This window comes from Phoxinus phoxinus (genome assembly GCF_949152265.1).
Source record: "Phoxinus phoxinus genome assembly, chromosome: 11".
Classification (NCBI taxonomy): Eukaryota; Metazoa; Chordata; class Actinopteri; order Cypriniformes; family Leuciscidae; genus Phoxinus; species Phoxinus phoxinus.
Window position 1 is genome coordinate 19,215,677 of NC_136886.1, and position 17,868 is coordinate 19,233,544.

At 36.8% G+C, this 17,868-nt stretch overlaps 1 protein-coding gene across 1 annotated transcript in view; it reads right to left on the bottom strand.

The window, feature by feature from the left end:
- Positions 1–2,346: 2,346 nt before the first annotated feature.
- The window catches only part of tgfbr3 (transforming growth factor, beta receptor III), a 123,481-nt gene continuing 107,959 nt past the window's right edge, over positions 2,347–17,868 (bottom strand). Inside the window, exons 13-16 of the mRNA XM_079627919.1 lie at positions 15,991–16,287; positions 12,327–12,483; positions 7,811–7,918; positions 2,347–3,578 (exon numbers count right to left, since the gene is read on the bottom strand). Coding sequence (XP_079484045.1) covers positions 3,460–3,578; positions 7,811–7,918; positions 12,327–12,483; positions 15,991–16,287 — 681 coding nt within the window. The 3' untranslated portion in view covers positions 2,347–3,459. The remainder of the gene's footprint in view (positions 3,579–7,810; positions 7,919–12,326; positions 12,484–15,990; positions 16,288–17,868) is intronic.

Here is a 17,868-nt window from a genome sequence, read left to right on the forward strand (position 1 = left end):
TCTTTCCTGTTGTTAAACTAGCAAAAGTGGATTCGGACACGCCCCAAGTGAACTTGCGCCCCGCGCTTAAGAGCATGCACTTAGATCCTTTATGCCGCCGCTCATTTAAACAACAACGGCGTTTGGGTGGCCTTAAAACGCAAGCTTTGAAAACGGGTTTCAAAGTGCAAGTTTTTGAAAACAATACATCTATCGTCTCCATGTACACAACAAAAACGCGAATTTGTGAAAATGGTGACGTCATGTTAGTGAGCATTACTTGTTCAGTCAGGCTCGTAGTGTTTCTTTACAAAGTAACATCGCCAACTACTGGCCTGGCATGAATAATACAGCGCATTTAGTCATTTTTGGGGATCCGTGCAAACGGGGAAAAGCAAAAGAAAAACATTTACGTTTTTAGTACATAGTTGTCGTGTAAACATACCCAATAAAATGTTCTCATTGACCCACTTATTGGAAGAAATCGTCCCCTTGGAATTATAAGGTTCTATCTGACATTTTTGTAAAAATTTAGTTATTCACATATTCTTATTATGTGACCACTTCTTTACATTATGTGATGTTGTTTTTTAAGTTGTGTACATTTTGGAACTTTTATTTAGAAAATAAAAAGGTTCTTCCTACACAGTCGAATGGAATGCAAAAAACTTTAAAGCTCAATATCTCAAAACCAGTCAGAATGCAGATAGAACCTTATAATTCCAAGGTGGTGAAATGTGTTGCCCAGTGAATATTTTAAATAAGCACACAAACAAACTCCCAAAAGATTACAAGAATTTATTTGGTATATACAGAGCATACATAAAGCATGCATATTTACACCACATTTTATTTACAAACACTACAAGGTTTCACATACCATTGGAGAAACAAACAAACAAACAAATACAAAATATTCACGAATAGTGTGTAGTTTCAGAGCAAGACAGCCTGAAAATGTTGAAGTCTAATTCTGATAGGTTCACATTTACATCTTTCAGACTTTCCTCTTTTGTCGGAAAGCCCCGGTGACTGATACGTCGTGAACCGTCACATCAAGATCCACACAATATGTACAGTAACATATTCTTGATGTCAAGACAATGAAACCTTATACACACACAGACACACACTCAAATGAGGTAGATAAACAGAAAGACAGCACAATCAATTTCACCATTCAACGTACAGGAAAACCACCGTGTCAAACACAGCAGTGTGAACTTACATTTTAGAATAAAAAAAGTTTATCTCAAGACAGAGCGTTTACTGGAATGAGAGAAAGACCTTCAGATAAAAGGCCTCCGTTACAGCCATTTAATGACTCTTGATTACACATATAGAGATTCAAACTCTGTTAGACGTGACAGCATTGTTTTAAACATTCCCAAAAGACACAACACAACAAGGACTATACATATAAACATTCATTTAAACCCACATACATGGTTACATAGAGCTATAGTGTGACCAAACACACGCAGACACTTAAATGGTGAAGAGCTTAAAAGAGAGATAAAAACATTTGTGTCATCAAAATATATTTTGTATTCCAAATAATATAGTGTTCTCATAAAAATATATATATATAATACAATCTTATTTTATATGACTATGTCAGGAGAATATAAGTGAATTGCAGCTCACTTCAGCATTATGGACTATGTTTAGATTTAGAGAAAACACTCAAAAAAATTCACAGTATGCAGATAGAATTATAGGGTGGCTCTATGTATATATATATATGTATATATATCTCTGGAAAAAATACAACTATACACAAATAAATGTTTAAATTCTTACTCTCTTTTCTCTTACAGGAGACATTTATACATGTTTACAATGAAACTAAGGTTCGAAATAAAGTACATTCTATAGGTACAGTCTGTAGCAAGCAACACAAACCATAAAAAGCAACATTAGATACTAAAAACAACCAAACAAACAACTAGATGCACAGGTTTGGCAGATTTTCACATCAGAGGGTATATACTGTGCTTAAAGCAAAGCAAACACCACTTCCCTTCTTGCCTCATTTTATCTCTGAAATTAAGCATATACTCAAAGTTAAGGCACTTATAATGTATTGACATTCATGTAAAGTTTTGACGGTGGGATTACTCTGGCTTTGCATTCATACATTTATTGCACTTCACAAGTGCGTCTGTATGTATGTATGTATGTTTAAACACAATCCCAAAATGTTAACTTCACATACACAGCAGAAATAAAGTAATGATTTGTTTTGTTGTTGAGAAAAGTTGATTTTGTGTTGACTTTAGTGGAAGGTTAGTACCTAAACATAACCCAAAAAAGACTGGAAAGTAAATGCCCATTCTTTGGCCTCAGATTATGTACATCTCTTGCGAAGAGACTGTTTAAATCATCCTCAACAAATACTCATTTTGATTGAGTACTTTAAGGATGAAATATTAAAATGTAACAGTCTGCTGTTTTCTGAAATCATTACCGCTTATAGTAATGTTGAATAATAATGCCCAGCATTTAAAAATAACATTCTATAAAATATATACCGGTAAGTCAATAATTTTTTTACTCATAAAATGCTTATTTTCTGTAATTATCTGTACAGAGACTTTAATAGTGGCTATCAAACAACAAAATATGGGAGGGAAAATGAACATCATAATTTAAGTTTTATTCTCCGTCTTATTATTTTGCAACTATCTTTTAAAGGCCAATTCTGGGAAAGAGATTATGCATGTATATATGTACATTCATTTATATTAGCCTTTATGATTAATTGTGTAATTTTAAAATGATCTTCTTAATGATGTATAAACATTTGTTAAATATTTGGTTTTAGTTAAAGCTTTTTTTATGGAGTTATTTCCACTTGAAATCTCTATGCATTCAATTTAATATTCACAGAATATACATTATTTTACAATATGCCAAAAACACCTGAAGACGGCTGGTCTTAAAGAAAACTATATACCATAATGTAGAATTAAATGATTGGCATCTGGGTATTAAAAGTCAGATATGGACAAACTGACCATTAAGATCTTTAAATGTATTTCTCTTGTCTAATATATTATGTAAGCTCGATGGGGAAAGGCACTGATCATTGTTTAGCGCAGACAGAACCCTTGCGTAACCTCGCCGAGTACTAACTGTTCCTCTGGACCGCCTTCATGCCATAATGGCTGGTGTAAACAGCCTTTGTTATTTTCACACTGATCCCAACCATATAAGGCAAAACAACACTCTCTTGTGGGGTTAAAAAAAAGAAAAAAAAAAGCAACATTTAAAAACCATCTGGGATCTTGATTTTGTTCTGTCCCTCACCTCTAAATGTAGCTTATTTCATCCGGTTGTATATTCAGCCTAAACATTTCAGTTCAAATAGTGAAAATAATAAGGCATTGTGTTCTCAAGGTATGCTACTTAATCACGTATTCTTCCATTCTTCTACGAAGCATAATAGCGCTGTAAGCAGCAGCCGGTCCAGCTGCTCTATGCGTTGCTGCTGCTTGAACACGGCGTGCTCTGTGTGCTGCCGATACTGTGAGCCGCACTGCTGTTCTCAGACACCGGCTGCGACTTCGGCACCTGCTGCCTCGCTCCCGTGCCACCTGAAGAGGGAGATTGATCAAGAATACCTTAAGATTACTGTGAGATAACACATTTAAGGATCTGTTTAAGATCTGATGATCCTATGCTCTGACATAAATCAAATGAAAAACCAAGGGAAGTACATTGTATTTAGCATTTAATGGTATGATGACATCAGATCTTTAAAGGCTCTTGGAGCTGATTGGATTAGGACTGGTGACACTCCAGAGTCTGGGGTGGGTTGCTGCTATAACTGTATACTTCATTTCTAAGCACTGCCCCCTCAAATGTATATAAACTAGGGGTGTAACGATACCCTGGAAATCCAGAGTTCTCGCGAGAGCACAAGTTGAATTTGCTCAGCGAGTTATCGAGTAATGATGCTCATTAAATATGCCCTTGCATCTGAGCTGCACCAATCACATCGGGTTATCTGATATAGGCGGGCCAGAGGCGAGATGACGACAGCGCAGCGACGTCAAAGTCATTAGTAAACATTGCAAGATGGCTATGGATGAACACCAGTTGTTTGAAACGGCTTTGGGCACTACAATGAAATATTTAGACTTGTTTCTCTAAAAGAGGAACAGAAGACGGCGCTTGAATCGTTCCTTTGCAAGAAGAGCGTTTTTGCTGTTTTGCCGACTGTATACGGCAAGACTCTAATCTACCAGTTGGCTCTGCTAGTAGCTAAGCGTATGCGGCTTAGACTGTGTATCGTTGTGATTGGTTGTAGTGTTATCCAATTGCGTGCAGTGAGATTTTCAAACGCATGCTTGGTGCCGCCCCTCGAGCTGGACGATTTTCATTAGTCGACGCCTGACCATTAATCTTTCAGATTTAAGTCTGGATTTCCAGGCTAGTGTAACGATACCCTCATGTCACGATTCAATACATATCACGATACGATATTATTGCGATACTCCAAGACATGGTAAAAGGTTAACAAAAATTTACTGTTGATTAAAATGCTAAATTCGGGTGGAAATGAATAGGCTTGGACTTGGTGCTGGTAACCCAATGCACAGGACAATGGTGACACCAACCAATAGGAGTGAAGAGTGTCAGTGGAGCTCTCACGTCACCGTCTCGAGTGCAGGCAAGACAGGACTGTAACCACATGCGTGGATATAATAAAATGATGAGGGACAAAATGAAAGGACTTTCTGTGATTAGAGTCTTTCAGAATGGCAGAAGTTGTTAACCCCGAAGTCATGAAAGCATAACACTTTCAGGCACAGACACATTTATTTCATAAATGTTTTTTCTTTGGCTGGTGCACTTACAGTACATTCATTCTGACCTTTCCATTTCACAAAAGGTTGTTCATAGTGGAAAAGGGATCATAATTGAAATCTACACACAAAGGGAAAAAAATCTTTTAACCATTGTTCATTGAAAGGTTATTTTGGAGGTTCGATCTCATCGATCTCATTCTTCTGTCATTGTCTTCACTGATTGTTGTTCTAGATAGACTTAAACATTCCTCTATCAGAGGACTCAACCCTAGATTAGAGTTTTTAATCAAATTCCAGGTTTGCTTTACATACTTGGCATTTGACTAAAACACAAATATGAATTAAGCACTCTGCTCTCTTACACTACATACATCTGAATTCTCTGTAAAACGTCTGTAAATCATTTCCACCAACCCAGCATTGTAAATTGTGAGTGTGTTTATGTCTGTGTGCTTCTCTTCTCAGCTCAACTGGACGCGTCTCTGCTTCCCTGTTTTAGGCCCCTCTGCTGCTAATATGTGCCAGAGATGTGCTGCCAAGAGCTCCAGCTAAAAACAGCCTATTTCCTCATACAGCGCTGTGTACTAGGCCCGCTTATCTGCCTCCGTACATCTCACTTACGGACACTCATCTTGCGAACATACACAGACTAACAACATGCTAGTTTTAGTTAAATGAAACAGTGCTCCAATCATATATGCATTTTGTTGTTTGTGTGAGAAAGAGTTTGATGGCAGCTTGTTGACCTTATCCACTCGAGTGTGTCATTTCGTTGTGTAACTCCCACTCTGTGCGCACAGGGGCAACGTCCTTAACCTATCAGTGTGATCTACGACAGGGACGGTGACAGGATTACAGGAGCTGTTTTTTAACAGACCCCCGCAACATTCCACACGTAGCTTTCCCTAAAATAGTAAGCATCCCTAATGTATGGAACAATCATGTACTCATAATCGTTATACACATCACTCTTTTAGTGTGAAAGTAAAGTGTTGTTATTGTGAAGTAAAAAAGTACAACTAAAATGTATCTAAATCATTTTAGTTCATTGAAATGAAGCTGAAATAAAATATACATATTAGACGAACAATTTAAAAAAAATTACTAGAACTGTAAATTAATAAAAGTACTGAAACTAAAACTGAAATAAAAATAAATTAAATATAAAATAATAACAATGACAAAATAACATAAGATTAAATTAAACGATTTTTTTTTTTACAAATATATTAATAAATACTATATATATATTTATTAATATATTTGTAAAAAAGAAAAAAAAATTGTATATATTAGATTTATACATTTAGCTGTATAGTGAGTAGAAGAAATATGCTTTTAATTAAATCAAATCAAATCAAGTAAATAATTTACATATAATATTTTAATCAATTTAATCAATACATTTTTGGCTGATTTTGCAAACAACATGTTTTCTTTAGAACAATAGACAAATTAGGGGTTATTGGCATCAAAAAGTATTTAAACCCCAGTTATGCACTAATACACCACAGTACACTATACATTATATTATTTGCTATTTTTTGAGAACTGAAGTATCATACTGGGGAAAAAACAGAATCATTCTGTGGATCTAACTGACAGAGAGAGAAATGGAAGATGTTGCCTTTAATTTCACCAAAGCCTTTATTTGGCATTTTCCTACACTTCACAGTTAAGAAAAGCACCACAGTATTTCGATATTTTTCGTCTTTTAGCATTTTTTTTTTCAAGAGGCTCTGAGTCAATAATTTAGGCTGTTCCAAACATGAAAAGCACTTGGGGTTAACGTCGGTATCCAAAAAATATTCCATGCAGGGCTATTTTAGTAATATGATTAAATACTTTACAATATTGTGGTTAAAGTAATCAATGCCATTATGAGAAACACATGGCTGGAATGATCAGAGCTTAGAACACGCCAAAACTAAAATTTCAACATTTTACACCTGTTTCTGACTTGAAAAAGTCACAGTTTTGACCTTAAATTAACGTAGAGGGAGTCAAATGAAACACTGAGTCTTACCAGTAACACAAGCATAAACTGGCAAATAACAACAAACTCGGTCTCTGGGGTTACCTGATCTAAACTATTCAGTCTCACGTAACAACAACAATGAGCAAGAACACAGCTGGATAATGTCATCCCAGCTGAATACCACAGGCAATATTAATCAAAATTATACTGATTTATGTTTTTGAACAAACTCTAGAATAAAAATGAAAGCTAATAAAAGCTAAACATGACTCCTTTTATGTCAAGACACGGACATATCCAAGATACCCATGTCCAAAAAATAGAAATATCTCAAATCCAGAATGGCTTTGATCCTCAGTCTACATATTGATACTCATTGGCCTACACAACTACAGATTCTGGAACAGTGTTCAGAAGGAAAATCCCTTCAAATGTGTGCCATAAAACGGTAGCAGGTCAACGGCACTGAGGACATAAACCAGAGGCCAGACTATGGGTGAATGCAAATGGGCGGAAATGGGGGCTAAGAAAGAGCATGCGCTTCCTCTGAAGGGTCAACAGAGGTCGTCGGCCTGGCGACAACAGGGCAATGCAGGGAGGAGGGGTGGAGTGAATCTTGGCATTCAGCTGGAGGATTGTATATGCATTTTCCTGTGAGGCCTGGAGACACCCTCATGGATAGGGGGAATTCCAGTCCCTTTTGGGCTATTGTACCCAAAATACTGCCGACCATCCAGCACCCCCCCTCCCACCCCCACCAATGCTTGAAAGAACGGAAAAGACAGATGCGCTTCTGCTGACGAACGGGATATATTTACGGGCTGGGAGTCAATATGCTATTGTTAATATATTGCTGTTAACAGCAAGCCCTTCCGACGATCAAAAATGAGCATGTTTCCTTGCTTATTTTGACAATATGATAAATTACATGATGTATAACTCTCTCAATACTAATTAGCGTGAGGCAGGTAATAAGAACAAGGGTCAGATGAGTTCAAGGGTGTTCGGATGTGAATATGCAGGGATATTTGCTCACCTGTATGCGAGTAGATGAACCAGAGAGCTCCAGTCAGAAGGGCTCCGATCACAAAGGCAGCAAAAGCAATGCCCACCACAGTCGGGGTGTCCAACACATATATGATGTCTGTGAGAAAGAAGTCAAAATATAGATTAAAGTATCTCCGTTAAGCATGTAACAGTTCAGATTTTGCACTCTGTGGTCAGGGTTACAGTACAGTTTGGTAAATATTTGGTACACCGCAATTTGGAGTGCATCAATTTTGAAAATGTAAGGAATGTGAGTAAACCAATCCAATTACTGGTATTTATTTTTCAAAGTAACTTTTTCACTCCACTTTTTCATCATGAGTTCCACTTCGAAAGAGAGCATTCTGTGAAAAGGGGACACTGTCTCGATACCATGCCTCGGATTTACCTGCCTGTCTCCTTCAGAAAATTTTTAAAAAGGTGATGACGTCTATTGCACACGCCGTCTTATACGGGCAGGCGCTCGGTAGTGACGCCATGGACTGTCTTTCATCAATTAAATTTGTGTAGGTATACTACACGTGCTTCAGACACCGGTCAAACTGATAGCATTCCCTATTTCATCGTTCCAAGATGGAGTGTCTCGTTCCCCTTCTCAGGGAACCATTATTACATTCGTAAACTGAGACTTCATTATGTGGCCATATGGCCATTATCAGTACATTTTAAAAGCTGAGGTAAAAGTTGCCTTTAGCTTGGTATATTAACATTATATTACTTGATGAAACATGATTATAAGTTAAAGTATACAAGCACAAATACCTTGTAATACCTGAAAAATTGCTACTGTATTCTTTACAGAATACTTGTATTTCTGGCTACCACAACTGCATTTTTTAACCATAAACATTTCACTTCTAATGTCTGTATTCTGTACATGATGCAGTTCATGATGTGTACATGCTGTGTGGTGCAAGTGTTTGGTGACCACGTATAAAGTGAGAGCACATGCTTGGTATGGGATTTGCAGTGGCATCCGAGAGCAAGCCAAGCATCTGAGAGTTTCCTTGGACTCGCGCCACAGGCCGAATGACTTTCAGAGCTCTAATTAGCTCTAATGATCACTGATCACACAGCACAATAGACCCTGTGTGGCCACCAGCTTCATAGCCCAGCTGGTCTAGCGCCAACATCTCAAGCACAATAGAGGCTATTCTCAGAGAGAGCACCTTCAGATTTTCATCCCCTCTGACAGACTGATGACAGACTATCACTGGAGCGCTCTGTTAAAACAAGAGCGAGTGCTATGTAACGGCTCCCACCTCAGGCTTTTACCCTTTACCCCAAATCACCACCAGAACCAACCCCTATATCATATCTGTGCAGGGCAGCTCAAAAACATAAAGCTTGTCATCAACACTTCTGTCTATGTACATGTTTTGAGGCATAAGCAAAGGGCACAGAAACAGTAAACAAAATAAAACACGAAAGTTAAAAAGTTTGCATTCGGTAAGATATGTCTCTTATGCTCACCAAAGCTGCATTTATTTGATTAAAAAAAAGAAAGAAGAGGCTAAGAACAGTAATATTGTGAAATATTAGAATTTAACTATTTTCTGTTTTAATATATTACAAAGCTATTTATTCTTGTGATGGTAAAGTTTAACTTTCAGCATTTAAAGAGTTGTGCTGTTTCTTTGATGAATAGAAAGTTAAAAATAACTTTGAAATGGAAATCTAAATGTCTTTATTGGTCAAAATAATTGAAATGCATTCTTTCTGAATAAAGTATTAATCTGAATATGAATTGTTCATTTCTTATTAAAAAAACATACTTGTTAACTTTTAAATGGTAGCATATCTTTGATAATTTTTTTTTTTTTTTTTTCATGCAATGGGAAATGTAATTTTTTTAATATTTTTATAAAAATGTATTGAGATCCAATGTTGCTTGGACTCCATTGACTATCAGAATATCTTGTTTTGTGTTCCACAGAATACAGAAATACAGAATTTCATTTTTGGGTGAACTATAGAAAATTAATAATAAAATAAAATCTCACAATGTACTGTATTTATGGCTTTCGTAAGCAAAACAGAACCGAGAACAAAAGCTTGTACGGTTAGAGGATTCCTGGGAGAAGCTATGTCAGCTCAAAGCAAGGGATGTGGTTTGCTCCGCCGTTGCCATAGGTTTGTGTGAGCTACTCCACCCAAAAACGCTGTAAAGTATCTTGGAGGGAAGTAAATGAACTTGGACTTGGACAACTTGGACAACATTGTATGTAGTCACCACCGCCCAAGATCTCCTCCTGGGTGTCAGAACATATTTGGGCTGTTCTTTACTTCGCCCTTTTTAGGGCTAGCTGGGTTTCTCAAAGGAAGTATGAACACAAGAACAGTACTCTTGTGTGTATTTTTTGGACAAGCATTGGACAAACTTCAACAAGATGATGTTTGCCTGATTCAGCAGTAAAGAGCAGAGGTGTAAAGTCCAGGTTCAGAAAGTAAAAGTCCTCCTCAGTATTTTGTTCCAATCACCTGGATTTGCCAATTAGCAGAGTTTTCAGCCAGGAGATAGAACTAATTAGTGAAATCAGCTGACTGAGTTCATGGGTGGTACAAAAATATGGCAGGACTTTTACTTTCTGACCGCTGGACTTCGGGGTCCCATTATCCCATTTATTTTATTCATAATTAAATAATTTAAGCAAAACATAAATCTTTGAAGACAGACCTACCCTGAGTACCCAGTCTCTCTAAACTCTCAGCCAACTTATACATTTGAAACACACGGTAGGAAGTCAGAACCGCTCTGCAGATTTTGGGCAGTCCGAGTTGACAGATTTTGCTGAAAATCGCATGGTTTATGATGGGAAGAGAACACGATTTTTTAGCTTCCAGTTGGAGGATATCATACATGTTTGATATTTTGAGATTATTTTAAAACACATTGGTTTCATTTGTCATGCATCCCCTAGTAAAGTTGTACGGTATGTGTTCGGAATAACTTTTATGTCTAGTGTGTGATCCTCAGTCATTTACAGTATTTTTATTTCTGTAATAAGTCAGCAACTGTGTGATTATCAGCACAGCAAAATAAAATAAAAACATTTAAAAAAATTCTATGCGAGGTTGTACATCTGCTTTAGACCAAAAAAGGTAGGGAAGTATTGATGTTTTCTGATCATGAATCTTTTTTCGGATGGCAATGTTTTGTTCTGCCATGTTCTTCTCAAGCATGGCACTCCCATTAACTGCCCTCTTTGATTTGTAGATTAAGCCAAACATTTTGGGATCCTGTCCAGAGCGGCGCTTTGAGCCTTTTTGAAAGCCTTTTTGCTTTTCTGCCATGTCTGTACAAGAGTTGTCTTTGTGTTCAAAATGAGACGAAAAGCCTGTTTTCATTACTTTTATGGCATATCTGAGTTTACTTAATTCACACCAGAGAGAATAAACCTGACATTGGAAACACACACAAGCTTGTTCATCAAGAGTGAGCCAACACTGGATTCACACTGAATTCACATACAATCTGGATTCACTCCATATTTCCCAGGTATGTGTCATCTGCTTTCTTTGGAACATAATTGTTATTTTGTTTCCACTCAGAAACAACTAAACCTACATAAAACTTGACTTGTGGCAATAAAATCCCAGCTTGCATCCTTTCAGGAGTGGCAATCATTTACCTAATCAAGTGTGACTAATAGATGCATGCTCCATTTGCTACACGCAACACAGCAACATTGTGTTATTAAACCGGAATGATTTTCATTAGAGTTGCGAGTCAGTAAAGTTGATTCACTCTAACCGCAATAGGTGCAATATTGCCAAGAGGATGCAGGGAACAGAACAAATCAGTCATGGTCAAATTAAGTTTCTTTGTAAAAAAAAGTTTAGACAACACCCTAGTGTCCTCTTGTATACTACACAATCCATCTATGGCAAATGCAGACTGCAGATATATAGTGCATTTGTATATAGTTGTTTATCATGGTCAAGTTTCTTCCTTATCTTCATTCTCTCCCTTTTCCCGCTCTCTGAATTTCATTCTCTCTCTGTACAAAAAGAATGTTTAAGTGAAAACAAATGCTATACAGAATTGGAAAGCTGGTCTTTTTCCTCTCCTCTGGTGCATCTATGAGTCCCTTGTCCCACATCTCTAATGAATCACACACTTTAAAACCAAACCACATTGAAAGCACAATAAACACACACATGCAAATGCACACATACTCAACTCAATTGCCACATACTAAGATACTCCAGATGGGTGTAATGCGCCACAAAGTGAGACAAGACAGGAACTCTGACCTGTGATCTGAGTGACTGACACACATATACAACCTCAGACACGCACATTTTCCCATGATGCTCCATATATGCCAATCACAGCAAGATGTTCTTCAGAATATCTAAGGCTAAGATATTAAAATCAGCAAAAAACAAAAACTGAAATGACTATTTTGACTGAGGTTTGCAAAAACAAACAAAACAAAAAATCCAAAAAAGGGCACCTTTAATGTCTAAAGTTGGATGTTGTATTGACTTGTGATCTTTACCTAGTTGTGGTGGAATTTTCTCCTCAGGGACCTTAACAGTGACAGGTGTGTTGTCGGAGATGACCACCATTGGCTTGGTGATGGTTTTGGTGTTCATCATCATGAGTAGGATGTTCTCAACACTGAGGGAAGTGCAAGCTTCATCTGGTAACATACACTACAAAGAAAAAAAGCAGAAATGTTAGGATAAGATCCAACTGTAATCGTTGGCATATGGGCGCCACAACCCTCAAAAAACAGAATGAACCTCCCTTGTGAGATAAAAGAGCGTATTATAATAAACAGGCTTACAACTGCACATCCTTTATTATGAGGCCAGATTTTGGAGTCTGTTGTAGCTTGGCAAACAGAAAAAAACAGATATTCTGAATGTATAAAAAGGTTGTTATTCATTATATATTATATATCAACATTCATTTATTTTCCCTTTCAAAAGGTACACCTTTGTATATTATTTACCCCTAAAGGCTACCTTGAAGCAGTTGGGAAGTTTTTCTAACCCTATATTAAATGTATTTGTTATGTTTTGTCAAATTCTTAAAATTCCATTTATATAATTATTAATGTAATAAATTAAAGCCATAAGAGCCCTGTTTTACAGCGGATTTAGAAGAGCAAAAGGGCATTGTTAGGCACGACGCGGCACGATTCATAAAATAAACACCAGCAACAAACATTTAACGTTATTAACACATTTATTCCTCAGCCAAGCAATGTAGTTCCAAAGAGGTTGCTAAGCAACACATGCAGCAACAAAGAATCACAAACGGCAGGTGCGCAGTAATACTAATGTAATGCGGTCATAGGTGTATGTTTGTAGAATAATTTACTACGGCTTTGAACGCGGCTCAACCAATCAGAATCAAGGACTGGAACTATCCGTTTTATAAAAAGCAATAAATTAAACTAAATCAGTAATTTCAATCAAATGAAATCTTTATCAACAAAAGCCGTCTTTGCACTGCAGTGGTACAAGCTGCATCTAGATGTATTTAAACATTGTTTAATGTTGCACAGAGGTGGCATTAATGCAATTACAATGGCATAAATAATGTTATGAGATAATGTTTTAATTAAAAAAGTTCATTAGAGAAATATGAAATTATGGTAACAGTATTTTTAAATGTTAAACTAAAACTGACAGTAGGTAGTGGCAAGTCACGTCTTAAGGAGTAAGTCATCGAGCCATTAATTTATTCAATAACGAAACTAATTTTCGAAACAAACATTTATGAATTGGTCATTGAATCATTGACTCTCCCGATTTGTTCAAAGCCGCAGATTCGTTCACTAAAGAAACACCACTGTGTGTTGCTTGGAGAGGCAATAATTGCAAAAAGAGCACACTATATTGATAATGCTCTGTTTAAAATGTACGCTACTTAATATTATCTTTTTGTTTGTTGAACTGTTGTATAAATTCAGTGACATTTGCAATCGTGTTGATTTTCGGGGGAAAAAAATATTCTTGCTCATATAATATATTATCGACATTAAAAACAAGAACTCACACAGGGTATGTTTTCGTATCGAATAGAGTCTTAAAGTGATCTCTATGCACAATCTGTGTCTATTTATTCTTCACCTTTATTTATATAGTACTGCTTGTGTGGATGCAGTCATTTTTTTACCGTAAAAGATAAGGTTGTGTATCATGTATTTTACCATTTACAACACTACCATGTTTCCAGTTTTTACACTAGAGGCAGAATTTTGCCTTTTAGAAATACATGCTCAGTTTTAATGTAATTTTAAGGGGGTAGAACCACTGCTTTAAAGGTTAATTACCTTTTTTCTGAGAGTGTTGCAACCAATAACATTGGTTGCAACACATTACTGATTTGTAATATCAACTGGTCTGAAACACTCTCACAGTGACCCCCATCTGACCATATTGTTAAGCCATGTGATGTTTAAAATTTTCACTTTGTTCTTCATTAGCATGGATTAGTGTGTATTTCAAGCCATTAAAACCATCCCATTCGTAGCAGAAATTGTGCCTGAGCCAAACTGAACACACGCTCTTCGAAGTGAAAGCACATATAATTTCATACACAGTTTATACGGTTTGACGCGTCACATCTCTTATCCTCATCCAGATTATAACTGAACTGTAAACATCTACGACCAAACGATGAGTCACTTTCAAGATCATGTTAGGCGAGACATATACAACCTTAACGTTCAATATGATGATTAGAGTGGCTGAAAATGCAGGAGATTAAAATGATTATGACTAGAAGTGAGGGAGGAAGGTAATTTGAAAAAGGACAGTGAAAGTTGGAGATTTGTTTTTCCTCTGTGGATGGTAACTGAAGTAACCTGAGATTTATGCATCCCGCACTCAGAGAGAGTGGATTGATGCTGGCAGATGGCATATAGTGACCCGTGCCAAGGCAATGAATCAAAAAGCAACTCTTAGGATGGACAGCAAAGTCAAACAGATTATATAAATGGATAAAAGAGTGTGTTCATGTTATCCATATAATAAAGCAACTACTCTGAAAATATGTGCTAGGGTCAATAAGTTATCTGCGTTCCTGTACTCTGACTTAATGAGATAACCCTGTGGAGTCTAAAATAAAACAATCATGCACAATGCAGCAACTTTTGATTATATAAATGATAATGCGATAGAATGATTTTCAATCTGATTGTGTGAAAGCTAACACACACCTGCAGTTTATATGAATCAGCTTAAATTGATTAGAACTGGAGTTAAATAGTTTTAAGAATTGGAACTGTGTTACCACAGAGTCATCTATAAAGATCTTTATAAATAATACAAAGAAATGAGGGAAGCATGTGTGTATGATGAAAGCAAAGATAAAGGAGATAAAGGCAGTGTTCCAAAACCTAGTGAGCAGCCAAAAAAGGAAGCTTCCTTCTAAGGCAACATCATAACCGAAATAGAACTTCATGAGGAACCCATTTGGAAGGTTCTGCATAGCAGTTCCTACAGGATTTTGCTATCTTGAATGTAATAATTACTGCAAATTCAAAACCATTTTGCAGTTTGGATTCTTTGTCTTATTTACACAATTTTGCATGCCACAAAAAAAAAAAAAAGTTAACCAGAGGGCGGTAAAGCAATATTAGCTATTAAAATCCATAACTCTGAATGCAAACAAATCATTATGTGTTTAACTGAATTACAGTGAATTATATCGTAACAATGAGCAGGAATGGATAGGCCACAACTGATTTCAGGATTTTTTTTTTACTGCAAATCAACACGAAAAAGAGCATAGACCCATCCAAACTTAATTAAAATATAGTTTGATTTTAGCATGTGGCTAAGCAATACTCACATAAGCATACTACACATAGTAAACCGCATTATTTGGTGTTTTTAATTATGTTACACAATTTTCAATTATTTGTTCAGTATTGAATGAACATTTCTCTTGCTTCTGCCATCTTGGGTATATCTTTTCATTATATTACCCTCGCTGTGAACGATACAAGTTATTATGCTTTATAATTTATGAAAACAAGGTACAGTGTATCTTAGAAGGCAGCATAATGCCACTGCCCAACTTTTAAAACAGCAATTGCATTATGAACACACCTAATGTATAGTGTGACGCCCTTAAAATACTGCCCACAAAGGCAGCTCACTAGATCTTGGAACAGAACTGATATGTTAGATGATGGTTTCTACCTCTGGCAGGTTCGTCTCCTGGTCATTTCTTCTGGAGCATAGGGACATCTCACAGTGCAGGAAGAGCAATGACGCGTTGAACTTTGATCTGTAGGTGAAACTGAAGCGTTTTTTGTCCATCTGGGCGTGAGGGATGGGGAAATCGATTCGCTGAGGGTAATAGAGAACAGAGTCGTCCTTGGGACATATGTTCTCTATGACAACGTAGTCTGACGGCATGAGAGGATTGGATTCTGGAGATATGAAGCAGGTCTGGATCATGAACCCAAGGTTAGGGTCGGCTTTTGTGGCGGAAATCTGCAGAGAAAGGTCACATGTCTCTGTTAATAAAGGAAAAGTCATTTTTCTGTGAGACAAAATATGCATCTGCTGCAAACAATAAAAAATAGAGACAGCAAGACAAAGAGAGAAAGAAAAACAGCTTTCTTTATCTTGATTAATACAACTTTTTGACAATTTTTCATAAATATGATCAAACATGATTCATATAGTATGAGATGATTCATATAGTATGAGATGGATCAGCAGAGTGATGCTTAGATGCTATATATTATGTCTAGTCCTTTGCCAGACACGCTCAGTCTATCTTTTTTGATCGGTCTTTGTGATTTTTTTCTTCCCCACAGACTATCTCAGGCATCGCTTAAAATCAGCAAATAGCGCAGAGAGGCTGTCCATTTGTTTTAACACGGCACACTGTCTAAAGAAAGATCGTCAAAGTGTTCACCGTTCCAAGAATCACAAATTCTGACGTCAGATTTCTGTGCCTAGAATAAATCTTTGAGGATCATTCAGTTGTAATAGTTTGGCCATCTGATGTTGTAAAAGCACGCATTACAGACGAGAGCTGCCACGAAAAACATCACATCCCATTTCCTCAATATAACTGTGCCAAAGGGGTGTCAAACTCAGGAAAGTGGCCAAATCATTTCAGGGAGGCAGACTACGATCCTCGAACAATAATGCGAAAGATGCAGAAATAATATGGACTTTTAATGACGGGCTGTCACACCACAAAACTGACTTGCTAGATTTCTAAAGGCGTAAATTAGCTTTGTCTGAGAACAGTCCAACGTTTAAGACATATTCCACTCAATATTCAGATTCATATTCAAATTGAGCAACACATTTGGTTAAAAGATAAGGGAGAACCAATAGCATCACTGATGTCAAGTCTGGTGTGAAGCATTTATGGTAATAGCTCAGAAGACTTGGATTTACAGTCAGTGATCACTGTCTAAAATTTAGAAAAAGCTGGAATCTACATTTCGAACAACATGAACATCAGAAATGTTATTATTGGGTGAACCCTTTGATACGAATAGACTGCTAAAAATCCTATTGCCAAAGATTTTGTTGAATTTTCCAAATAAAATAACAACAAAAATCTGTGAAACAAGGATAGATTTACTTGAGAAACAAGCTCGTCTTTTTGTGGTTTGACAGCTTAACTAAAGTGTATGCTACATATAGGGAAACTGTATGATGCCCTTTCTGTTATTTCATACACCATACTTTAAAATTGTCCATGCCACTTTGCTCATTCTTAATAAATAACTGTAGAGTGATTAGATTCACTGTTATTGTTCTGCCACCTTGAACTCACGCTAGCATGCAGTGTGGCACTTTTTGTTCCGTGTGTGATCAGCTATATTACTATGAGTGCGTGTTCTCAACTCACTGGCAGACTTGTATACGGTAACCAAATTAAAACAAATGGGGGGGGGAAAAGCCCAAAAAGAGTCCAAAAAGAGTGTGAACCCTCTTTGTGTTCTGCTGTCTGATTGACACAGCAGATCCACCATAAATGTGGCTATAAATCAAAAACAATCTGCACTGATCTGATGTTCTCATATGGCATATGAGGAAGACCTTCAG